The sequence below is a fragment of the Notolepis coatsorum genome, assembly GCF_963971535.1.
Source record: "Notolepis coatsorum genome assembly, chromosome: 11".
NCBI lineage: Eukaryota > Metazoa > Chordata > Actinopteri > Aulopiformes > Paralepididae > Notolepis > Notolepis coatsorum.
Genome location: NC_140175.1, coordinates 45,279,518 through 45,307,256, shown reverse-complemented (window position 1 = coordinate 45,307,256; position 27,739 = coordinate 45,279,518). Strand labels below are relative to the sequence as shown.

General features: G+C 41.4%; 1 protein-coding gene across 2 annotated transcripts in view; it reads left to right on the top strand.

The window, feature by feature from the left end:
* Positions 1-3,498: 3,498 nt before the first annotated feature.
* Positions 3,499-27,739, top strand: part of strbp (spermatid perinuclear RNA binding protein) — a 141,910-nt gene continuing 117,669 nt past the window's right edge. For both annotated transcript variants that reach the window (XM_084324535.1, XM_084324534.1), the window contains exon 1: positions 3,499-3,698. In XM_084324535.1, coding sequence (XP_084180661.1) covers positions 3,696-3,698 — 3 coding nt within the window. In that variant the 5' untranslated portion in view covers positions 3,499-3,695. The remainder of the gene's footprint in view (positions 3,699-27,739) is intronic.

Sequence of the window (27,739 nt, the reverse complement as noted above, 5' to 3'; positions counted from 1 at the left end):
AAATTAGAAAGCAAACTAAATAAATGGACAAGAGAAAAATAAATCTCAATTTGGTCAGTATTGTCATTTGGACAAGCAAAGCCATTACTTTAAGTTACAGGCAAGAAAGACAAGTCTGTCCACTGTCTCTGGTTTTAGAGACAGAGACACTGTCTTCGATTTTATTTTCCCGATATCGATTATTAAAATATATCGCGATAATTATCGTTATCGTTATATCTCCCAGCCCTACTGTATTGTACCCATTCTACAATCTGTTAATAAAGTTCTCAATCAATAATAGGCAAGGGTACACAGTGAATCCTAAATCTCCACTAGGCAACCACTTATCAGTCCAACAAGGACTGGGTGAACTACTAGTTGCTACATTAAATTAATCAGATACCTGGTTGAAAGTGAAATGCTGTGAACATCCCTGCATTAAATGAATGGAAGCGTAAGACAAATTCAGTATAAATTCACTTCATGTAGTAGTATAGCATTAACATGTTCATATTTATTGAAATCTTTTACAATTCATACATATGATGAATTGAAAATGGGGACCGTGATGTAAACAAGAAGTCCTTCTCTGGTCCCATTCTGCAATCTGTTAATAAAGTTTTACATAAAGTAATACATCAATCAATGTATTACCATAGTGTCTTTATACAGTACCTTCATCACTGTACATATTAATACTACAACTCAATAAGAATCAAGAGGTTTATTTGCAGTGATGGGAATAACGGCGTTAGTTTTTCAGTAACGAGTAATCTAACGGATTACTCTTCCAATCTTAATAACGCTCTTACCGTTACTGCCAAAAAATGCGGCGCGTTACTATGATTGAAGCTGTTTTTTTCATCAGACAGATCTCTGCGCCGAAAGGCATTCTGTCCTTCCTTGGTTAGTGGGCAGTGCACGAGACCAGCGCATACATGCTGACGATTGGCTGAGGTTGAGTAAAATGTCATGGTAAGCCAATCAGAGGTAGAGGTGGGCGGGTGTTCGGAAGCAGGCAGAGTCTGACACACAGCGACAACACAAGCGAGTCACAATCAACGACAAACCGCATGAGCGTTTTTTGTTCACTCTTGTGTTATGTGTTAGTTGTGTAACTTGTGTTGCAGTGCAGGGCACTGTACGTTTTGATAGTTTGTTTGGCGAGCCCAATAATCCAAAACGAATCCAACGAACAACACAAGCGAGCAGTCAACGACAGACCGCGGGTCCATGAGTGTTTTTTGTTCACTCTTGTGTTAGTTGTGTTGCAGCGCAGGGCATTATACAGTAGTGGAGGCTACAGCCTTATCAACAGTGCTGCACTTCCTGGTTTAATAGCAGTCTTCAGGTGCTCAGAGATATATATCTGTATGTCATGCATGTCTTAAATGTCATGATTAGATTAGTTTAGATGATTAGATTAGATTCTTATATCTGTATGTTGTGTATGTCATAAATGTCATGAATTGAAAATGGGGGACCCTGATGTAAACAAGACGAAAGTATTTCTCTGGTCTGCATCCTCTTAACAATTGTGTGTATTGAGCTGTACTGTACTGTACCCATTCTGCAATCTGTTAATTAAAATGTTCAATCAATCAGTATATATTTGTTATTTATTTTTTGGTATAGTGCTTAACAAGCATAATTTAATGTTGCCCAGTTGTGCCCTGTTGAGGGGCAATACATATCAAAAGTTCCAAAACATCTATTGTGTTTGTATTTGTATGATCCACTATATAAACATAGTAATTATAATATCTACATACATGGCATTTGATTGGAGGCTAGTCTCACTTTGTCCCACAGCAACATTAAAATAGTTTAGATTTGTGTATGTTGTTTATGTAAAAAATTTACTGTAATGCAATAGTTACTTTCTGAAGTAACTAGTTACTTTTATAATTTGTAACTGAGCAAGTAATTTGTAACTGTAACTAGTTACTTTTTAAAAGTAACTTGCCCAACACTGTTTATTTGTCACATACATATAGGGCTGACCTTCGAATTATTTTTTGGAATTCGAAGCTTCGGGGCCGAGATTCGATTTTAATTAGAAGCTTCGAGATTAAAAGAAAAAAAATTATAATATAAAAAAAAAATTATACTTTTTTTTTATGTTGTGGGACTTGTACAGCACTTTGTTCAACTTTGTCAGTGCTGTGGAGTTTAAACCTTTTTAAATCTTAGACAAAAAAAATACTTTGCTTTCATGAAATATTGTAAGCCGTCATTTGAGGCTTTATAAAAGCAGCACAATGAACACAAATCTGTCAGTGCCGAGTCCGACCTCATCTTAAATAACAAACAGCATTGCTTGTTGTAGTTAACAAAGAGAGGCAGAGTTGATTTTGTAAAATAAAAAAATCATATATATTTTCTTTTTTCATATTCGAATCCCATGCCCATCGAACGAAAAAAAGACATGCTAAGTTCCTGAGAAGTGTGTAGGCCAGCGTATGAAAACAAGCATGTGTTGTTTATATCAGAGCACTCTGTCTCACCCCCTGCTAGCCCATGCAATATAGATGAAAATGTGTGTGTGTGTGTGTGTGTGTGTGTGTGTGTGTGTGTGTGTGTGTGTGTGTGTGTGTGTGTGTGTGTGTGTACATGTATGCATGTATGTGCGTGTAGCATATGTCTGCGTGTGTGTTTGTGTATCTATATATATATGTGTGTATGTGTGCATGTGCTCACCCATCTGTGCATGCACGTGTGTGTGTGTGTGCGTGCATATACATATATGTGGACATCGGCTGATCAGCTATTCTCTCTCATCTTCAGGTCACAGACAAGGGCTTGGACGCCCGCTGAGAGAGAGGGCCTCTGGTGTGTGTGTGTGTGTGTGTGTGTGTGTGTGTGTGTGTGTGTGTGTGTGTGTGTGAGTGTGAGTGTGAGTGTGAGTGTGAGAGAGAGAGAGAGAGAGAGAGAGAGAGAGAGAGAGAGAGAGAAAATAATGCGGAAGCGGTTTCCCTGTCAGTCAGAGAGGGAGAGAGAGGCTCATACAGTGCGAGTCTCGGAGCGATCTCTCCTCTGTCTCTCCCCCTGCTTTTACACACACTCGCGACTCGAGCCGCTCACACACGCACGCTCTGTGCTCTCGTCTCTCTCTCTCCCTCTCTATCTCTCTCTCCCTCTCTCTATCTGTCTCTCTCTATCTCTCTCTCTCTCCCCAAAGTTATCTGCCAGTGCAGGTGGGTGACTGTCACTCAAAGCGCATTGTGAGTATGGGCGGAGCCCAGCCAAAAACAGCTTGGAATCTGGAAAGGGCAGAAAGTGGTCCACCAAAGTACTTGATAAAAAATACATAACAATGAATTTTATTGAACAAACTTTACAGATGTGTTTACACAACTCACAGGAATTGTGTAAAATTGCCCAAATAGTGAAAATAATAGCAAAATAGTTCCCCTTTAAAGATCCAATATTGGAACAGATAACACCTGCAAAGTGAGAAGTGGTTGACATTTTTTTCTTTCTTTGTTGTTTCTATCTCTCTCTCTTTCTAGGTAAGGATAGAGGGATAAGGGACAGGGGGAGGAGAAGGAGAGGAGCACATGAGGAAGCGAGACAGTCGGACACCCCCGGTAACCTAGCAACCGCACCACACCCCCTGGCCACCATAACCCTTTCGGCAACCAGACGCCTGGCAACCACGTGCCCGACAACAGCAGACGTGGGCGACACTGGCAGACGGACGTCCCACAGACATGGTAGGTACACTGTGTGTGTGTGTGTGTGTGTGTGTGTGTGTGTGTGTGTGTGTGTGTGTGTGTGTGTGTGATGAGGGTATAGTCAAAATATATATATACACACAATAGCAATCAATAGGTTTATCTTATATCTTGGTTGTCTCTGGAAAACTTTAAATATTATATGTTCCGCAGCAACAATTCAAATGTCTTTATTATGACGTGGCTAAATACAACAATTAAAAACATCACATACCACCAATGCATTTCAGCTCCAGAGAGCCTTCCTCTGGGTGCTAATTAAACAAAACCTTTTAATTGCTATTGAAGAGCTCCTGATTCCTGTTGGTGTGATTGAGGACCCACACAGCACTCCTATCCAATATTATATATATAATATACATATCCTTCATAACAAAACGATATACATACTGTATATTTTTAAGTTAACCAAAAGCAAATTCCCTGCAGCAGTATTAAAAGACAATAGACAAGTTTGACATAGACATAAAGAACATACTATCACATTATAATTTGTACTGGAAAACTGCAAATACTGTTGTCAAATGTCTGGGGTCAAAATGAAGACAAATATTGTGATATGGTATTTTGGTTATATCATCAAGCCCTAATGTGTGTTTGTGTTCGTACATGTTTCAGGTCAATCCACACAATCCACAAATCAAATTGAAACGATAAACTCTACGATCACGATAAACTCTGTGATTCATTTAGTTAATGATGACTTTACAATAATGAAGTCATTGTAAAGTGTTTTGTAACAGGTTGGATGGTCTTCTCATACCATGAGCCTTTTAATATCTGAAATTCATCCAAAATCCTCTAAATGGATTGGTGAGAGAGAGAGAGAGAGAGAGAGAGAGAGAGAGAGAGAGAGAGAGAGAGAGAGACATGTGCTTCGCTGCACTCACTGACAAAGTCACTGAGAGAGAGAAACGGGTGTGTGTGTGAGAGAGAGAGAGACATGTATTGTACACTAATCAAGGCAACCTAGATATGTCTGCTGATGCTGGTGCTAGATGTTGTAGATTGGGAAAGCGTCTCATGGGCAGGCGGGTGTGTGCGTGCATGTTTGTGCGTGCATGTGTGTAAGGAAACACTCTAGATGGAGGGTCTGATGACTCTCTAGACATGACGGCAGGGTGTGAGTGTGTTCAATGTTGGTGTTTGCATATGCATGGTGTGTGTGTCTGTGCACAAGCGTTCTTTAGCTGATAAGAGCGGAGGCAGACAGCAGAGTAGATTATGTTGTGAGACCTGAGAGGAGATGAGAAGTGTGTGTGTGTGTGTGTGTGTGTGTGTGTGTGTGTGTGTGTGTGTGTGTGTGTGTGTGTGTGTGTGTGTGTGTGTGTGTGTGTGTGTGTGTGTGTGTGTTCTATGTATGAGGAGATATCGATGAAGGAAAACATTTTGAAAATAACAAGAGAAAATATGGTAAAAGAAAAGATCCCCCTCAGACACAAGCTAGTAGGGGTGGACGGTATAAACGGTATACGGTATAAACGGTATGAATTTGCTCTACGGTATGGATTTTGAGTATACCGTGTAACCGGTAGTGCAGCTCTAAAATAGCAATGACGTCATGTAACCACAGCGCGACTATTTCACTGGCATTTGCCCCTAAAAATAGATAGAATTAGTCATAGATAATAGATATGTGCGAACTGGAAAAAGTTATTTAGGAGGCTTCGCGCAGTGGGCGTGCCAGCCCCTACCGCACGCATGTAAACACGGGTCTAGTAGTCTAGTGGGACGGGACACGGGAGCTGTCGGCGTCTCCCTGAGCTAACGTTAGCTTAGCTACCGTTACAAAATGACCCAGTCAACTATTCACTTTTAGTTTAATACATGATGGGGCATTGTCTAACCGAACGGTATCTAGTCGGCCAGCTACCGATAGCTCCTGACATCAACAAACGCTCCACAAAGTCTAGTACTAGAGACGTGTATGCTACCTGTTAGCTCACGTTAACACAAGTTAGTTCACCGTTCAAAACGAAATGTCCCATTGAACTAAATAATTCACTGAGGCGTTGTATTAACGTTATATATGCAGTAGCTACAGATAGCTCATGATATCAATGTCTTATAACACTGATTCGATGCGTATTCGAGCTGAGGGCTTGCTAACGTTATAATACCAATACAATAGGGTCCAGGTGCAGCGCCGGAGAATCCTGGCCGTAGCTCTGCTCGAGGCTACTCGAGTATAGGTCCAGGTGCAGCTCCGGAGAATTCTGGCCGTAGCTGGAGGCTACTAGAGTACACACAGACAGTGGAGCTTGTTGCGTGGTGGCGATGTCTCGCAGATAATACCAGTACAAGTCTAATTATATAATATATATATTTTATAAAAAAAAAATATATATATAAAATAAAAAAAAAAATTTTATCAAAAACGATGATACCGTGATATATACCGTTACCGTCTATGCTTCAAATTATACCGTGATATAAATTTTAGACCATACCGTCCACCCCTACAAGCTAGTATAGAGTTTATCATAGCAGAGTATCTGGAACACAGGAGCTGTAATACTGCTACTGCACCTGCGGTAATGGATAGATAGGATGGGGGGGGGGGCAAGGATAGGAGGAGAAGGAGAGATTATTCACATTCATTGTTGACATTATTATAAAAGAGGAGATGGGAGGAGAAGAGAGAAAAAGAGAGGAGAGGTAAAGTGGGAGAGAGGTAGAGAGATGAGGAGAGATAGAAAGGGGAAGAGAGGTAGGGAGTAGGAGAGATGGAGAGTGGTGAGGAGAAAGAGAGTGGGGGGAAGAGGAAAGGTAGAGAGGAGGGGAGATGAGATGGGAGGAGAGGAGAAATACAGGAGAGGAGGAGAGGATTAAAGGTATGGAGGGGAAGGGAGGAGAGGAGAAATAGAGAGGAGAAAGAGAGGAGAGGATGGCTTGGTAGATGAGGGATTGATTAATGGTCCTGACCTGTGACAGTCGGAGCTTGTCCCCAGGGGACAAACGAGAAGAGGATGAATTATTAATAACTAGAACAGGAAAAGGGGGAGGGAGAGAGAGGTGGAGGTACAGTGGAGGAGAAAGGGAAATAACGAGACGGGTGGGAGAGAGGGAGAGTGCATTCGAGAGGGAAGATACATATTAAAATGATACCAATAATAACTTGATTGTTTTTTCTATTCATTAGGCCACTGTTATTCATTTAATAATTGTATCCACCAATTACATTTTTTTCTATATTCTTTCATAATCATTATTGTGTTTCAGCAACACAAAAAGCCCAGTCAATTGAATTAGAGAGAGAAACGCAGAGGGAGAGAGAGAGAGAGAGAGAGAGAGCGAGAGAGAGAGAGAGAGAGAGAGAGAGAGAGAGAGAGAGAGAGAGAGAGAGAGAGAGAGAGAGAGGTGGGTCTGATGTTATGCTGAGGTTGGACTTAGTATAGGATACAGGGTTGGGTTCATTAATAACCCAGCCTAATGAGACTGCTGTGCGCGTGTGTTAGTAGCTAGTGAACGCAGCACTGAGCCCCTATCCTATGACCTATGCTGGAGCAATGCAGAAGAAAACAGGGGTGACCTTGTGCACGCACACGCACATACACACACACGTACACACATACACTCACCACACGACAAGCCTTATATTGACTTTTTTGGGCCCATACACATACATACTATTAGTCTCTGTCACATTTACCTTCTCTTGTGTCTTTATAAACACACACACAGAGAAAAATGCAACATGAATAATGGTGTCTCTGTGTAGATGGCTGTGTAGCCTATGTGTTAAAACCTTATCTGCAATTAAGCTCTGGTCTCAGCATATTGTTATTCTATTATTTCTGGTCTGTTCTATTGTGGTGTAACTCATGTTCTATTGTAGTCTGTTGTGTTCTATTGTAATATGTTCTATTCTGGTCTGTTCTATTGTAGTCTGTTGTGTTCTATTGTAGTCTGTTCTGTTCTATTGTAGTCTGTTCTGTTCTATTGTAGTCTGTTCTGTTGTAATCTGTTCTGTTCTATTGTAGTCTATTATGTTATATTGTACTCTGTTCTGTTTTGTTCTATTGTAATATTGTCTGTTATATTGTACTCTGTTATGTAGGGAACCACCGATATATCGGTCGGGTATCGGTATCGGCCGATAAGTGCCTTGTTGACTGCCATCGGCCTATCGGCCGATAAGCTCTAATTTGCCGATGGCAGTGGCCGATAAATATCCGTCAATTTGTGTCGCGTCAATCTGGTCCACACGTTCAAACTTTGAAAAAAGTTTCAGTCAAGCGACCTGCACAACCCCGCCCCCACACACACACACGCTACTGCATCAAAGTTACTTATGATTAACAAGGCATTCGTTTTGTGGCATTAATTAACGTTATATATAGTTCAGTGGAGGTTATTGCATGACAACTAGTGAGGCAGTACTTCACTAGTCATATGCAGACAAAAAAAATGTATTATTAATATACATATATATATATATTTTTTTTTATTTTTTATTATTATTATTATTATAATTTTTTTATTAGAAATGTTTTCCTCTGTGAACAATGCCAGTGAATTTGAACAAAAACAATGCCAGTGAATTATTATTTTTTTTTCCAAAATGTCCCAAGTGATGGCTCTGAGCTCTCTCTGAGTAATGGCCAGCTGTCAATCACTTACTGCAAAAATAGTTGCACGGGTTGGGCTTAAGAATATAATTATCCAATCAAAATAGGCTATTTGAGTTTAAAAAAGGCGGGGAGTGAGGTGGAGCGCACGAGATTGATTGGCGTTCACGCCGTGCCACACAAACTTAAGATCCAATCAGAGACGCACAGCAATATCGACCAGAATTCGGCCGTCGGCAAACTGCCTGAGACTTTCTTTTCTTTTTTTCCTCTTTTTTATTTTTTTAGATTGAATGAATTTTAGTTTTTAAGAACATGTTTATTATAAAAGCGAACAGTTTTAGTATCTATAAAGGTAAGATTACTTTGTGTAAAGTCATCCTGTTTAGAGACTTTGTCTCACGGCTCAGCTGTCCTCGCAGGGGAGGAGTTCGATTTACATGTGAATGAATGAATGCAGGCCGGCTCGTTCTGCTTTGTTTACAAAATCAGCTGATTAGCCATTAGCTGCTAAACTAGCGTTAGAGTCGAGGAAAAGCAATTGAGGATGAGAAACGGTCTGATCTTGCTGTAAACAAATATTTTTTGATTTGCCTTCTTTTTTCTTTTTTTTTACTTTGACCAGTCACCTGGTTCTTTTAGCGTTTATCGCTTTTTCTTCGCATTCATACTTGGTCAAGTTCGACCGACAGAAGCAGGCTGAAAGGGTTCAGATGGGGGGGAAAGACACTCTGGGAAAGGCACGGCTGCCGTCCGGGATTCGAACGCGCTCAGCCCCACATCCGCGCGAGCGCGGTTGTCCACGGCGCTGAAATAGCACTCGCGGTACGTGGTGAGCTACTGGAGCTCCCCTGATTTGCCTTCTTGACTAAGCTATTATTGTGATGTGTGTAAGTGAGGTGTGTGTCAAGAGTTACTCCAAGGTATTTATTACTAGTGCCTGTTGTCTTTAACTGTAGTGTATGTCTGCTGTCTTCATAACCACACTGTGTCTGTACTTCTTTATTATCTCCCGTCCTCCCCAATTTTTTAACTCACCAGCCACTACTGACACACACATTGGGGGATGTTTTATAAATATAATATAATATAATAATTTGTGCTTCACCAAAAAATTTGGTCAGCAGCCGCAACTGATAGTTACACGTTCAATAAGATCAGCATATTTACCCGACCATATAGCATTGTTGGTCATTCATATCTCAGTTCCTTCCTTTGCTCAGAGAGCCCGTACTGAATTGTACCCATTCTGCAATCTGTTAATAAAGTTTTCAATCAGACAAATGTATAGAAAAGCTTTTATTATAACATTCGTTGCAGTAAAATCATCATGCCTCGTTTGGTACTCCTGCGGAGCGCTGGTAGTCTACTCGTGGCCGGCAGGGAGCTAACGTTATTAGCTACGGTATGTTTGTTGTTGATCTCTCGTGTAAATCTTACACGAGAGATCTTACACCTTACTGTAAATTGTACCTAAAATTGTACCTCATCCCATTTCTGCTTTGCACTAGATAGTACTGTACATTAGTACACTGCATAGTATTGTGTATTGTATATTATATGGTAACTCAGAACATTGTACATATGTCTATACCGAACACTGTGACCTCATTTTCTTCTTCTAAATTCATGCTATATTATGTTATTATGTTATTTGATACTATCTTGTCTAGCACAGTCTCTGGAGCGTAACAGTAAGAAGCATTTTGTATGAAAGTATTCTGTACTTCTGTATGACAACTATTAAAGAACTTGAACTTGAACTTGAACTTGAACTTGAAATCAATGGCGGACTTCCCGGAAGTAAAAAACAAATAAGCGCTTGCCGATTGGTGGTAAGAACAGCAGAGGCGGGTGCAAGCGGTGTGACGTAATTGGCAGAATCGACTGTCAATCAAAATTGTTCCGTTGCCGTCTACCTGCATTGCTTTGGTTGAGAGCAGTGGCGTCGTTAGCCCTGGGCTTCCGGGGCTTTAGCCCCGGATGTTTTTCTCCTAGCCCCGGATCTAAAAAAATTTAAATTAAAATTGTTTACATTTCTTTTTACTTTTTTTTTTACTTTTTTTTTTTTTTTTTTTTATGTCAGCATCCCCATTGTCTGTGCTGAATGTTTGTTAGTGTTTGGTATTTTTTGTTGGTTTTTAGTACTTTTAAACATTTTTAGTACAGTAAGTAGTTTTCATTTGATTTGTGGACTTTTTATTTAGTGTCCTGAAAGGCGCCTTATAAATCAAATGCATTATTATTATTATTATTATTATTATTATTATTATTATTATTATTATTATTATTATTATTATTATTATTATTATTATTATTATTATTATTATTATTATTATTATTATTATTATTATTATCATCCAGGAGGGAAAAGACACTTTGGATAGTAGGGACTGCATCTCTGCCTGTCCTGACCAGGAAACACTTTGCAACTGTGATCTCCTCTGGCAATAGTTGGATATTGTAATGTGTGGCGAGGGGTTGCAGCAATTCCACTGAGAGAAACTGGTCTGAGGCTGGATAACATGCCTGTATGCCTCTCATAAGTTGTTATCCAACTCATGAGAACCTGCTCTCAAGCTCTTGCAGCATTCTGTCGACGACTGGATAGAACAGTCTCTGTCTCAGCTGATCTCCTGAGCTGAGGTCTGAGCTTGTGCCACAAGATGACTCAACTACATACTCGTCCATCCTTTTCTGCTTCCTCCTTTGGCTGGTAGTATGTTCCTCAATCCAAAGGCCATTACATATGGCCTTTGTCCTGTCATACATGTCCACTGCCATCTCTGAGGTGCGATAACCTTTGAGTGTGTCCTGCACTGTGCTTTTAAATAGTACAGATATTGAAGATGTGCACTTTAACGCAGCAGCACCTGGAGCCATCCATACCCATGTCCAGTGTCCTATAATAAGCTTTAATCGAACCTCGGATAGTCCGGTTGGTTTGGGGTGGTGTGAAAGCTCATTCACTCTTGCAAGTGAACCCTGCTGCGGTTCATTTGAGATGTGAATGCAAAGCGGACCAAAGGCAGGAAAAGACCCAAAAATCGAATATTTTTTTTATGAGAAGACTGAAACATATGTATATAATGAAACACACAATAGTTTTTTTTCGATTGCCTAAGCATGATTTTGAAAACGGGGCCCGGTGTTTCAAAACACACAATTAGCACAACCACACACACAATTATCAGAACACCTCAGATCCTTTGCTAAATTAAACACTTGTCAAAACCATACACTAATTTTGTTACCATATGAAACACACGTTACATAATGACTTAATTCTGTTTGAACCAGTTACACACACTGCTGTGCTTAACCTAAAACACATTTAGCAATTCTACTTCTCAGTGATTAGAGTACTGTAAGTGAAGTACGCAGAGAATGTGCAAATATACAATAAATTCACCAAACACTACACAAGACCAATGCTGTAGACTGATGAAAATATAATTTATTTATCTACATATACCCAAATCAATGATGCAGACTGATGAAAAAAATAACATTTTCTGTCCATATACCCAAATCAATGATGCAGACTGATGAAAATATAAATGTTCTCTCCATATAACCAAATCAGTCAACATTTCAACATGGAGAATCACAACAATACATGTCCCAGTTTTCATGCTACTATGTGCACTGTAAGCTCAGCAAATATCAGACAAACATAAAATACTGTATCCAGTACAGGTTAAAATGACAGTAACACAATTTTTCTTTTGAAAAAATGTAAACAGAAAATACTAGACATTATCTCTTTGCCTAGCTGGATCTGGCAAGATAATTTTTTTGTTGTGATTCTCCATGTTGACATGTTGACTGATTTGGGAAAATGGGAGAAAATGTATATTTTCATCAGTCTGCATCATTGGTTGTCTTGTGTAGTGTTTGGTGAATGTATTGTATATTTTCACGTTCTCTGTGTACAGTACTTCACTCTCCTTCCATTTTGGTTGAAGACAGGTGAACTCACCTGCTGCATTTTTATAGTGCTTAAACCTGATTGTGTATCTACAATTAAGCAATGGTGTGTTTGTGCATCTGATGGCTGTGTTTAACCAATTGGCTCATATGTGTGGTAATTTGACATTCTGTGTCTAATGTAATGCAAGTGTGTTTAGTGTTTTGCAAATCACTGTGTGTATTGTTTTGCAAAAAGTGAGGCTGACATTGTAGGGGTGCAAATCTGGGCCTATATTTTGCTCCTTGAGTGTAAGGTTTTGATAATTGTGTAATACTTTTGATTTGAGTGTTTATGCAATTGAAGAAGACTGTAAAGACTAGAGATGAACTGTTATTTTGTACATAGGCTGTGCATATGTTTGTTTGTTTGTTTATTTGCTTATGTGTATGATTCTTAACTGTGTTTTTATTTTGTTATTGGTGTATGTGTGTATGTATGTACAGTATATGTATATATATTATATATATATATGTATATATATGTGTATATATGTATATTTGTACTCCTGTTGGGGCTTCTTGGACCAGATCAATGTTTTATCTGGCTAAATAAATAAATAAATAAATAAGAAACTGATGATTTGGTCCTGTTAACTTTTTTTAATTTTCTATGGGGACTGCCCAGATCCCTCTCATGGACCTGGACCTCACTTTGAGAACCTCTAATGATTCTAGTTATTCAGTATTCATCTCTAATTACTCTAAAATTGCGTATTTCTGTGCTTAAAAAAAAAGGGGGGGCCAGTGAGTATTGTATGACTCAGACTTCAGCAATAATCATGACTCATGAGCATTATAAAATAAAAACACACATGGCATGGTGGAATTAATACCATAAACATATTTCTTGATGTTTCCTTTTTTTTAAGTAAGTAAAGAGGCCTATGTTCATGTCGGTGAGCACAATTTGTAACACAAAAAGAGAGACGTGTAGCCTATTTATTTATTTAATATTTTATTTATTCATTTTATTATTATTATTTTATTTGTTGCCATGCCTAAAATAATAGTCAAAGCATAGGGCTAAAACATTTTCAAGATTTATAATCTTTATTTTTTTTTAGATTTTTTACAAATATCGGTATCGGCCGATTGTGTTAGTTGAACAATCGGTATCGGCGGCACATTTTCATATTACTGTTATGTTTTATTGTACTCTGTTCTGTTATATTGTACTCTGTTCTGTTATATTGTAGTCTGTTATGTTATATTGTAGTCTGTTGTTATATTGTTATATTCTCTTCTTTCGCTTTCTCCTCCTAGTTTATTCAATATTTTCTACAGTGTAATCTGGTCTGTTCTGTTCTATAATGCAATTTTATCCTATCATGTCTGCTGTTGCCCTTGTGTTAACACTAACAGGCTCTTGTGCCAGTGATATACATACAGACTGTCCAATTATCTAGCAGTCACCATCAATGTGTGTCAACTAGATCTCCCCATTGGAAGCGTGCAGGCGATCTACTGTTTCAATCCGAACCAAAGGAAACAATTCCGACTTTGCTTGAATGTTATTTATTTAGGATGTCATATCCAAACACTCAAGCACTCCAATATTACTAGCAAACAGCCACCGGGTGGTCAATTAGACAGCTCGTAGCTAGTCACTAGTTTACATTACTCAGTCAGTTAACAGATAGTAGTAGTCAGTAGGAGTAGCACTTAGCCAGTAGCATTTAACAGCTGTCAGTAGCAACAGTCAGTAGTAGTAGCATTTAGCCAGTAGTAGTAGCATTTAGCCAGTAGTAGTAGCATTTAGCCAGTAGAGTCGATACAGATTATTTACCTATACAAAACAGGAAACAAAACGGCATCCATTAGCCACATGTGCTATGCATACATAAATGGTTATGAACAGAGTCAGTGCAGACAAGAGATAATACAATGCAACGTACCGTTAGCCAGTTAGATTGCCTACAGGGCTTTTCTCATTACAGGCCTATGGCTACGAGTGTCTCTTAAATAGTGCGTCACGCAGACGCTGAATCAGCCCACCTGTCTGCAGTCTCAGTCTCCTGGAGTCCCTCAGTCTGCAGTAAACGCTAGGTCGCACCAGATGATAAATAATACTTGTGTCCTATAGTGTTGTCACGATACTGGAATTTCGACTTCGATACGATACCTTGAAAAGTATCGATACTTCGATACCATTTCGATACCAAAAAAAAAAAAATATATATATATATATATATTTTTTTTTTATAAACAAATTTTGCTTTTGTTGCTGGTTGATTTTCCTCAGTTTCTCTCTGGTACTATAAGAGAAGATAAATATAACACTTTTAAAACCCGTTGTTTATCTTTAGATCACACATTTAAAAATAACTGTTCATCTCACTTCAATCATTTTTATTGCAGATGCAGAACATGGTATTTTCTCAAGCAGACAGATGTAAACACTGTAATCTGTGTTGCATGTACCTGACAAACTGAACTGTTTGTATTACAGTTAGTAACAGTTTCGATTTTTATTTAAAGATAACGAGAGAGAGAGAGAGAGAGAGAGAGAGAGAGAGAGAGAGAGAGAGAGAGAGAGAGAGAGAGAGAGAGGTAGAGAGAGGTAGAGAGAGGTAGAGAGAGGTAGATAGAGAGAGAGAGAGAGAGGGGTAGAGAGAGAGAGAGAGAGGCTATGCTCGGAGCATTTTAGTAACGTTACATTTTCAACAAGATTGCTGCTATTTAAACACTTCATGGAAACGGGGTAACGTTAACCTTATGTCGACTGTAGTATTGTATGACCTCGACATAACGTTTAAACGTTAACGTTACTCCGTTTCCATGCAGTAATTATAAAAGTGACCAGCTAAGCTAAGGGAGCTAACGGCTAGGAGTAGCTAACGTTAGCTGATAGCTGCCTGTAACGTTACTTATCAGCTGTTGACAACGTATCATGTATTAAACTAGAGTTAATGGTTTAATGCTTCAGTCACAGTGACGTTGAAAGAGCAGCTGTCACGAACCTCTCATTTCTTTATGGAGATCCGCGTTGGCACTGATCTGTAACACCGCTTGCTAATAGCATTGGGGCATCTTCTTTAGCTTGTCCTTCGTTGTTTACTTTAAACCCGAAGTACCTCCAAACATCACTTCTGCTGTTTTCTTTATCCACAAGCACAAGTTGCGGATGCTCTGCATTTGCCATCTTCAGCTAAAATGTTTGTCGGCTCTGTGAGGGGGAGGGCTGGAGGAGCCGGAGGGGCAAGCGTGCTCTGAACAGCGTGTCAACAACTTGCGGTAGAACACTCGCCAGCTGGTACCGATACTGCAGAAAGTATCGGTATTTCGGGAAATGAGTATCGAAACCATTTTAAATATTCAGTATCGATATGTATCGATACTTCGATATTTTTGACAACACTAGTGTAGGGCTGTCTTAAATACTCCGAAGCTTCGTTCGATGGCACAAGCTTCGAACATTAAAAAAAATCGAAGGAAAAAAAAAATTCAAAATTCAAAAAAATTCAAAAATAAATTTGATAATTTATTTTTTTATTTTTATTTTTTTACTTCGGTGTGTGTGTGTGTGTGTGTGTGTGTGTGTGTGTGTGTGCATGGGGCCATTGGGTGGGGCCGGGGGACAAATACACTGGAGGAAAGTAACCCAGCTCAGCACTGCCCAAATTATATCATCACTATTGCCTGTTTGAAGGATATCATCCTCAAACACATATACACCACCTACACGCCTATTCTCAGTCCTTGCCCCACAATGGTGGAATGAACTAACCACCCCAGTTAGGACAGCCGAATCCCGTCCAATCTTTCGCCGTCGACTAAAGACACACTTCTTCAACCATTATCTGAAATAAAATAAAAAAAATAAAATAAAAAAGATCTAACCCTAACTAACCTTACTGTCATGCACTTGTCCTAATAAACTAACCTGCACTGTAACACGCAACACTTTGATGAATATTGTTACTCAGCTGATAGAGTTGTATCCTTCCTGATGACCTGTCGTACAGAACTTGTAAGTCGCTTTGGATAAAAGCGTCAGCTAAATGACTAAATGTAAATGTGAATGTAAATGCCTTGTAGAATTCCACACATAAGAAAGAAAGATACTGGGATGAATAAACAAAATAAGAAATAAAATGTAGAAATGCATGCAATACATAAATAAATATGAATCTCCATATATGAAATAGAACATTTAGATAAGGTGCTACTGAGATGTTTTGGTGAGTTCTTAGTTTTTTTGTGGAAGTAGCCCTTCTTAAAAATGCATGAACATTCACTGATAATTGGTCTGTAGTGGAGTCTACCGGACCATGTAGAATCCAGACCTTGTAGACTGACATAATTCTGTGCATAGTTTAGTCTACACAGGCCATATTTCAAATAATCAAAATCTTACTTCATTCATCTTAAACATTCTTGATTTGGGGGTTTGGTAGTTCCCATGAAATCTGAAGTTGTTCAAACGACAACAGCGATCCACCTTGAATTAAATCACACAGCCGTGTTGGCTGCGTCACAGTCACGAAAGGGGCTACTTAATTCATTAATCCAATCCACTTTATTTATAGAGCACATTTAAAAACAACAACGTTTACCAAAGTGCTGTACAAGTCCCACAACATAAGATAAAAAAAAATAAAAAAAATTGAAGCTTCGAATTAAAATCGAAGCTCGGCCCCGAAGCTTCGATTGCCAAAAAAAAATTCGAAGGTCAGCCCTACACTAGTGTCCTATAATAATAACAATGATAATAATTTCTCTGTAGGAAGGGCGCTGGCTAATTCTCCACAGACGCAAACACACTGTTGCTGGTCTTGACTAGTCTGTCCTCTCCAGTCGAACTTTCGCTGCAGATTTCATTTACAGATTGCTTCATTAATGTTAGCTGGTTCCCTATTAGCATTGGGTTTAAATCTGTCTTTCTCTCTGTCATGTGAAGTGAAATCTACTCCGTTACTCTTGGCTGTGACTCTGTGCTGCAACTCTGCTGTGTGCACGGACGGAGCAGACCATTTCAGTTTATAATGTTGAAGTATTGATAAGCTTAGTATTTTCCTTCCTCAGTGGATGCCTGAACAGAGTAAGGGCTGCTTCACATCTAATCAGACAATGCGGGGGGAAGGTTTACCATTCTTTGGAATGTGGGTACAGTACAGTAGGTGCATTGGGCTCCGACAGTTGTTATGAATGTGGGTACAGTAGGTGCATTGGGCTCCGACAGTTGTTATGAATGTGGGTACAGTAGGTGCATTGGGCTCCGACAGTTGTTATGAATGTGGGTACAGTAGGTGCATTGGGCTCCGACAGTTGTTATGAATGTGGGTACAGTAGGTGCATTGCGCTCCGACAGTTGTTATGAATGGGGTACAGTAGGTGCATTGGGCTCCGACAGTTGTTATGAATGTGGGTACAGTAGGTGCATTGCGCTCCGACAGTTGTTATGAATAGGGTACAGTAGGTGCATTGGGCTCCGACAGTTGTTATGAATGTGGGTACAGTAGGTGCATTGGGCTCCGACAGTTGTTATGAATGTGGGTACAGTAGGTGCATTGGGCTCCGACAGTTGTTATGAATAGGGTACAGTAGGTGCATTGGGCTCCGACAGTTGTTATGAATGTGGGTACAGTAGGTGCATTGGGCTCCGACAGTTGTTATGAATGTGGGTACAGTAGGTGCATTGGGCTCCGACAGTTGTTATGAATGTGGGTACAGTAGGTGCATTGGGCTCCGACAGTTGTTATGAATGTGGGTACAGTAGGTGCATTGCGCTCTGACAGTTGTTATGAATGGGGTACAGTAGGTGCATTGGGCTCCGACAGTTGTTATGAATGTGGGTACAGTAGGTGCATTGCGCTCCGACAGTTGTTATGAATAGGGTACAGTAGGTGCATTGGGCTCCGACAGTTGTTATGAATGTGGGTACAGTAGGTGCATTGGGCTCCGACAGTTGTTATGAATGTGGGTACAGTAGGTGCATTGGGCTCCGACAGTTGTTATGAATGGGGGTACAGTAGGTGCATTGGGCTCCGACAGTTGTTATGAATGGGGTACAGTAGGTGCATTGGGCTCAGTTGTTATGAATGGGGTACAGTAGGTGACAGTGGTTATGAATGGGGGTACAGTAGGTGACAGTGGTTATGAATGGGGGTACAGTAGGTGCATTGGGCTCCGACAGTTGTTATGAATGGGGTACAGTAGGTGCATTGGGCTCCGACAGTTGTTATGAATGGGGTACAGTAGGTGCATTGGGCTCAGTTGTTATGAATGGGGTACAGTAGGTGACAGTGGTTATGAATGGGGGTACAGTAGGTGACAGTGGTTATGAATGGGGTTTTGCCCTAAAGAAATGTACAGTACCAGCGCTCCTCGAGAAGGTTGAACTCAAGTCCACGTTTGCCGTAACGCAAGCACTCCCCACTCTGCGGCAGCCAATCACAGCAGAAGACGATGGATTGGGAGGGGAGGGTTAAAAAGCTCACAGCATGATGTCACACAAATGGCCCATCCACACCAACACACCAACCTGCAGGGAGGTGCTGCATTGTCTGATCGGAATGAGCCCTATCACCGGTAACGCCAACTAATGCAGCAACTAAGCCTAGACTACATCTGTCCCGGGGTAAACAGATGATTTTAAAGCAATGCTGACAAGTGGCATTCAAGTCATATCTGGCCTGTTTTCAGTTTATTTCTCCCCCACAAAGGTATGTATAAAATAACACGTCACTATCAGCTCTTTGTCCACAATACACGACAGGGAGGAATAGATTAAGAAACCATTTGCCATTTGCTACTTTATTACTTACCAATTTGTCGTTTTCTTTCTTTCCAGCCACATAACTCTCCATGAAATGAAATCACACACTTTAGGCTCCTATCCAGCACAATGGCATTTAACAATGTCACATTAATGGGACTGCAACAGTAGCTGATCCTGGTATGTCAATATAACATTAGCAAAAAAAGTGAAACACAAGCTAATCAAAGTGACTCTGACTTCAAAATAAAATAACAATTATGTCTAAAACACACACAATCTGTTGAAAAAGCATTATTTTGCACATTAAAACAACAAATTGTTCAGTTCAACAGTTATTCAGTTTCTAATAAAGTAAAATGTTGTAATTTTCTTTTCATGTTTATATATATATCTCAGACAATTAATTGGCTATTATCCAAACTATCGTTATTGTATTGGCCTTTAAAAAGCCATCGAACAACCTCCAGTTGAGCTCCATACAACTGGCTACCACCATCAGAATGCTTTATTATATCCCTTACCCCCATAACCTTGTTTATTTTCATAATCGCACATGACCCCAAAACCTTCTCATCAGATGCCCCAGAAAAAAAACAAAGATGAAGTGAATGAATATGTATGAGAGAGAGAGAGAGAGAGAGAGAGAGAGAGAGAGAGAGAGAGAGAGAGAGAGAGAGAGAGAGAGAGAGAGAGAGAGAGAGAGAGAGAGAGAGAGAGGGAGTATAGAGACAAGGTACAACTGGTCAAGTCAAGTTTACCTGAATACATCACTATTATTATTATTAGGACATGCCGCCTGGTGGAGATTTGTGCTTGACTGAGCGCAGCTTTCTAATTAATAATGTAATTGGATGCCCAGATAACTGAATGAACACTGTACTATCTCTTCTCCTCGCTTCTCCCTTCCTCTCCTCTCTTCCCTCCCTCTCTCTTTCATGCTGTCCTATTCTATTCTCTTTTATTCTGCAGCCTCATGTGGTCACCCTTTCTGTTTCAATACTGTATGGTAACCGACACCCAGAGAACATCTTATCCTCTTCTCTCTTCACCTCTTCTCTCTTCACCTATTATCTCTTCCTCTCTTCACCTCTCCCCTCCTCTCTTCTCTCCCCTCTCCCCTCCTTTCCTCTCCTCCCTCTCCCCTCCATCATCCTATACCCCACACAGTTCTCTGTCATTCTTGTGATGTTCTAGTGTTCTCTGTCATCATAGTGATGTTCTGGTGTTCTCTGTCATCATAGTGATGTTCTGGTGTTCTCTGGCATCATAGTGATTAGGGATGCCCCGATCACGTTTTTTTTTGCCACTGATCATCTCAAGTTTTAAGTTCAAGTTTCTTTATTAGTTGTCATACAGAAATACAGAATACTTTTGCATGAAATGCTTCTTTCTGTTTTGCTCCTGAGAGTGTGCTAGATAAAATAACAAGATAGTGTAAATAGTATAATAAGCATAAAAGAAAGTCAAGTATGTAAACAAGTGTAAACAAAACAAAACATTTCAATATACATATATACAGTATATGTACAGTCTATACTTCTGTACAGTCTATATACAGTCAGCTACTATACAGTACAGTGTAGAATGGTGAGGTATAGCTTAGCTTGTGATGTCACCTTGTGGTGAGGTGCAATGAGGTGCATGGGATTGATGCCAATAAATATAAAGTGTGTGTTAGTGTCTAAAGTGGGTAAAGTGGGTGCTACAGTGTGTTGTTTATTTAAAGTGAGTGTGTGCGTGTGGATGTGTGTGTTGTGGGTGTATTTGATGTTCTGTTATTGTTCATTGAGCATCCTGATGGCCTGGGGATAGAAGCTCCTTCTGAGTCTCTGTGCTTGCCATGAGACTCCGGTATTGCTTGCCTGACCGCAGCAGTTCAAAGAGGCAGTTGTTTGGGTGGCTGGGGTCTTTGATTATTCTCTTAGCCTTACCCATACAGCGCTTGTTGTAAATGTCTTGGAGAGTGGGAAGCCCCCCTCCAATTGTGCGTTCGGCTGAACGGGCCACTCTCTGTAGTCTGCTACGGTCTTGTGCAGTGCTATTCCCAAACCAGGAGGTGATATTGCCAGTCAGGATGCTCTCTATTGTGCATGAGTAGAAGTTCTTGAGGATCTTCTGACTCACTTTGAACTTCCTTAGGCGCCTAAGGAAGTAGAGGCGTTGTCGTGCCTTCTTGATAACACTGTCAATGTGTGTGGTCCATGTCAAGTCCTCGGATATGTGGACTCCGAGGTACTTAAAACTATTCACTCTCTCAACCGGTGCTCCGTCGATGCTGAGGCGGCTGTAGTCCCTGACCCCAGACCTCCTAAAGTCCACAATCATCTCCTTTGTTTTGCTGACGTTCAGGGAGAGGCTGTTCTCTTGACATCATCCCGCTAGAACCTTTACCTCTTCCAGATAGGCCCTCTCCTCGTTTGCAGAGATCAGGCCCACCACTACTGTGTCGTCAGCTAATTTGATGATTGTGTTGTTGTTCCGCTGTGCCACACAGTGTACAGGGAGTAGAGGAGGGGACTCAAAACACAGCCCTGGGGGGCCCCTATGTTGAGAGTGATGGATGAGGAGGTGCAGTTGCCTGCTCTCACCACCTGGGGTCTGCCCGTCAGGAAGTCCAAGACCCACTGGCAGAGGTCATAGTTCAAGCCCAGGTCCCTGAGCTTGGCTATGAGTTTGGAGGGGACTATGCTATTGAATGCTGAGCTGTAGTCGATGAATAGCATTCTCACATAGTTCCCCTGCCTCTTGTCCAGGTGTGATGCTGCTGTGTGCAGCACATGGGCTATGGTGTCCTCCGTGGACCTGTTGGGGCGGTATGCAAATTGCAGGGGGTCCAGGTTGATGGGGAGGGAGGAACAGATGTAGCCCTTCACTAGCTTCTCAAAGCACTTCATGGCTATGGAGGTGAGGTAGTCGTTGAGGCAAGCAGGCTTGGATTTTTTGGGTACAGGGATAATGGTGGACTTCTTCAGACAGGTGGGGATGACAGCCTGTTCTAAGGACAGGTTAAATATGTCAGTGAATACCGGGGCCAGTTGGTCGGCACAGACTTTTAGGATGCGGCCGGGGATACCGTCAGGTCCTGCTGCCTTCCAGATATTCACTTTCTTAAAGGTCCTCCTCACCTCATGTTCTGTTATCCTGAACACTGAGTCTCCATCGGCAGTGGCCCCCCCCTCCATTGCAGTGGTGTGCGGGCTGGTGTTGTTATTCCCAGCCTCAAACCTTGCATAGAAGGTATTGAGATCATTTGCCAACTGGATGTCGCTGTTCAGTTTGAGGGAGGTGCCTTTGTAATCTGTCATCATTCTGAGGCCTTGCCACATACCTCTAGAGTCAGCCTGTTCATATTGAAGTTAAATTTGATCCCTGTAGCGCCTTTTTGCCTCTATTACTGCCCTCCTTACGTTGTATCTCGCCACCTTGTGGTCATTCATGTTGCCTGTCACAAGCCCGGCATTGTATGCTGAGGTGCACGCTGTCAGAGCTTCACGGACGGTTTTGTCCACCCAGGGCTTTTGGTTTGGGTAAACTCTAATTGTGGTAGAGGGGATTGTTTCTTCTACCAAAGTACAAACAAAGTCCAGCACTGTTTCCGTGTAGTCATTAATATTATCTGTGTTGTCGCACAGATAATGTCGTTGTACATTCAAGTGCAGCCTGGAGCGCCTCCTCTGACTCCACAGTCCAGCGCTTAACCTCTTGCGATACTACCGGGCCGCGCTTGAGACTTGTCTGTACTCCGGAAGAAGGAAGATGGCGTCATGATCTGACTTGCCGAAAGGACTAGCAGCTTGAGATTTGTACCCGCTCTTAAATTGCGAGTAGCAATGGTCTAAAATATTCCTGCCTCTGGTGGAACAAGTCACATGCTGATAGAAATTTGGCAACACTTTTCTTAGATTAGCGCTATTAAAATCACCCACAACCACAATAGCAGCGTCAACATTGGCTGTTTGGATTTTGTTTACCTCGTCGTGAAGAACTGAAAGTGCCGCTCCCGTGTTTGCGTGAGGGGGAATATACACTCTAATCAAGATGACCAACGTTAACTCTCTCGGGAGAAAGAAAGGCCGGCACTTTATGGCTATGTACTCCAGGTTTGGGGAGCAGTGGTTCGAAAGCTCTTTCACGTTTCCTGGGTCACACCAGTGGTTGTTAATCATGAAGGCTATCCCACCTCCCCACTTTTTACCGGATTCTTCTTGGCGATCCTTTCGGTGAATGAAAAAGTGATCCGCCGGTTGAATGGCGTGATTTGGGACCTCCGGCGTCATCCACGTCTCGGTGAAGCAGAGAACATTACAGTCTCTGATGTCTCTTTGGAATTCGATCCTTGCTCTGATGTCGTCCAGTTTATTTTCGATTGATTGCACATTGGCCAACAATATGCTGGGCAATGGCGTTCTGTGCCATCTATGAGTCATATTGGACGATACACTGCCGATACCGATCGTTTTTGGTTTTCTTATAGCAGCTGGCAGTATTATACTGTAGGTCTAACACAGGCATTCTCAAAGTCCGGTCTAAATGATCTAATCTAATCTTAGAAATTAAGTAAAGTGAATAGTACTGGGTGTTAAGCATAACAGTATCTAAGTTCATTTACTTCTGACCATTATAGTCAAAGTATTTTCCTATGAACTGAAACTTATAAGATCACATAAGGCTAGCATTATTGGTGTTGAGTTACAGCTATGAAGCACGATAGCTAATTAGCCAACAGCTGCAAAAACGAATGTCAATGATGTTATAAGACGTTGATATCAGGAGCTATCTGTAGCTACTGCTAGCCAGCTAGATAACATTAGACAACGCCTCATGTATTAAACTAAAGTGAATAGTTTACTGGGCCAATTTGTTTAAACAGTAACGTTAGCCACGGAACAACGATAGCTAGTTAGCCAATGCTAGCCAACAGCTGCGAAAACGAATGCCAAAATGATGGTATCAGACATTGATATCAGGAGCTATCAGTAGCTAGCCAGCTACAGTAGATAACATTAGACAACGCCTCATGTATTAAACTAAAGTGAATAGTTTACTGGGCCATTTTGTTTAATGCTTCAGTTATGTTGAAAGAGGAGCTCATGCACTCGACTGTTGCCGGAGCGTTTGTTGACATGACGGGTCTGTGAGGGGGAGGGGGAGGGGCAAGGCGTGCACTGCAGCAGCAGCTGTGTGTGCCTGAGGCTGCGGTTACACTAATGGCCAGTTTTCGTTTTGTTGTCAGGGTCAGTTTAGCTTTTCAGAACGCAACGTAATGGCAGGCAAGTTAGACATTGGTTTTGCCTCCTGAGCACAGTTATGTAGTACAATGCCAAAGCAGTAGGTGGCGAACATGAAGGCAATTTTCAACCAATCAGAAAAGTTGAATGAAGCCAATACACTTCCTGCAAAAAAACAACAAACCACCATCTTTAAATGCTTCGCGTGAGCCATTTAGCCAACGTAGCATTTATTTTTCAGCAAAGAAAGTGCAATAAAAGTGCAATAAACAAAACGGATACATTCACTGTGTGTTCTGCCTCATTTGTTGATGAAACAAAACTAACATCAACACAATTGACCACCAAGAGCGGATAGTTTAGTCTCACAAAAAGATATCCGATGTTGTCAGCTACATGCTAACGTGAATGGAATATGCCAGTACAACAGTATAGCATTGTGGCTAGCAGCTTGGTAACGTTAATGCTAGCAGAATGGGTACAGAATGGGTACAATACAATACGGCTCAATACAAACAATTGTTAAGGGAATGCAGACTGTTGTAGCTTGGACTGGGCTCCTTATAACAATAACTTGACAACACATGGTAGCCGCAGCTACTTGGGACAGCTCTGCTGTAAACACTGGAAATAACCGTGCAGGTCTCTACTGCGCATGGGCGTTGAGCAACAACGGCTCCGTATCCGGCTTGTGCAGATTACATGGCAGCATTGTCGGCGAGTTTTGGCGAGTATCCAAAACGGAAACACCTTTGGTATCCTGCCAAAACGGCGTTTCTTTTTAACTAGGACAGCAAACGTAATCATTCAGCAACAAAAACGTTCCTGTATTCACCAGTGTAACCAGCCCCTGAGAGAAGACAGCGAGCGAGAACGCCGCTGAGAATTGGATCATGTTTTCATCGATCGGTTTTCGCGATCGGCGAAAATATAGCATTATCGGAATTCACCAATCTCATATTTATACTGAATATCGGCCAATACCGATCGCTGGCCGATCGATCGGGGCATTCCTAATAGTGATGTTCTGGTGTTCTCTGTCATCATAGTGATGTTCTGGTGTTCTCTGTCATTCTGGTGTTCTCTGTCATTCTGGTGGTGTTCTGGTGTTCTCTGTCATTCTGGTGTGGCCTGTTTAACTACAATATGGTAATAGTACACCTAGAAACAGTCTGAGTCAGCATCTGTTTAAAGAGCTCTTGTGGTAAATGTTTTACTACCTTGTCCATAAACCTTTTATATCCCACACTATGGATTACCAGGAAATACGGCGCAGATTAATATCAACTCTGATAGCGAGGCCACTAGATCTTTTACTCGAGGGTGTTTTAGATTCATGTTCTCCCTGGTTGACTGGTGTTATATAAATATTCATGAGAGAGGGAGGGGCCTAACAGGTCCGGGTCCGTTATCAGACCAAAGCGTGACTGTAAACGGGCGGTTCATCAAGTGGAATGGGAGTTTAATTGCAGTGGACTTGGACAGAGAAGGTTCTCAGACACGCTGCGCACCTCCTGAAAAATGGTAACAGAGGTAACGACGTGAGAACAATGAGGCAGGATTCCCTGTAAAATAACACAACCTGGAATCTGTTCTATCAACAAAACAAACATTGATTGATTGATTGATTGAACATTTTATTAACAGATTGCAGAATGGTTACAATACAGTACAGCTCAATACACACAATTGTTAAGGGGATGCAGACCAGAGAAAGACTTTCGTCTTGTTTACATCAGGGTCCCCCATTTTCAATTCATCATAACATATATGACATACAGATAGACAGTACTGCTACATCTATACATTTATGACATACCAGATTTGCAAATACAGTACTGTTTGTGATACGAAAAGAGTCCAGAAAAGAGAGTATATACATTTGACATAGAAACTGTACATTGGAGGAGGTTGGGGGGGGGGGGGGGGTTGGGTAGGAGGAGTGGGTGGGGGACACTGTACAACTGAACAAGCAAAACTGTACATTGGAATATTGACAAGACCATACTTGGTCATTTACTGTACATTGGGGGGGTAATAACCCATGTTTAACCAGGGTCAATAATAACCCATGTTTAACCAGGGTCAATAATAACCCATTTTTAACTAGGGTCAATAACCCATGTTTAACCTCTTAAGCCCGGAGCCCTATTTTCTCAAAATCCGCCTAAAATACATACCTAAGTAAATTGAAGATTGCTCCACTTCTACAAGGTCCAAATTTTGCATGTTCTTGGTATCTAGGGACATCTATGGACCTCAGTGAATGTATTCCCAGTGTCAGAAATATTGTGTCTATTACTAGGTTTGCTTAAATTGTGATGAAACAAAGGAGAATATGAATTATGATTTTTCTTTGCATTTTGACAGTGAATAACACCATGCTAAAAATGGCCAGACATAAGAAACTGCCACTGAGCTCGTCCAGTACCTTCTTGAGATCACGTGTAAAAAAGAAATCTAAGGAAATGAATAAAGGGAAGATGATTAAACAGAAGGTTTTGTAGATACAAAAAAAAAATCTGCCGAGCGATGTGGAGCGGGGAGCGCTCGATTCAAGGTGAGCGAGCGGAGAGCGACTTGGGGGCGGGGTCAACATGAGCGATTAGCGGAGCGGAACAAGCCGTCTAGAGCGAAGAGCGGATTTCACGCCCGCGCCGATCCGCTCACGTGGCCTGATCCGGACCCATGCAATTTTAAATATTATTATAGACCACCGCAACACTTCCGGAATTCTGAAATCGGGGAGGAGATTGTGGGGGGAGCATATTAATGAATGTGGATGAGAGCCTTGATGTAAGTGGTTGCAGCTACGGCTGTTGCGGCTGCTGCTAGAGACATGATCGAATAGACTTTTATGCGCCTGAATCTCCTGAACACGGCGCGACCCATTCCTAATCGATCAGAACTAAATCGGCCGAGATAAAGTCCCTTTTTCAGCACCTACTCCCCATACGCATGCGCAGATTGCCAACGTATTCTGACGGCACGCGATGCGGCGCGAAACCGGGTTAGGACGTTCCATCAGAGGGGGGAGCTTGTGCCTGCTTCAGTGGCCAGTGCAAGATATACCCTACTCGGCCAGTGTCCTTTCAGCCGAACAGGATAATGGAAAAATTATCCCACTCAATGGCCAGACGCGTCTTATGGCGACATCTACAATTACCTCATTGAGTCTCCAGGTAGATGGATGGAACTGATGGAACATTCTACCCGGTTTTGCGCCGCGTCGCATGCCGTCTGAATACGTTGGCAATCTGCGCATGCGTATGGGGAGTAGGTGCTGAAAAAGGGACTTTATCTCCGCCGATTAAGTTCCGATCGATTAGGAATGGGTTGCGCCGTGTTCAGGAGATACAGGCGCATAAAAGTATATTCGATCATGTCTCTAGCACCCCCACAGCCGTAGCTGCAACCACTTACATCAAGGCTCTCATCCACATTCATTAATATGCTCCCCCCGCAATCTCCTCCCCGATTTCAATGTAACGCGAAAGTGCAGTGGTCTATAGAATATAGAATATGAGG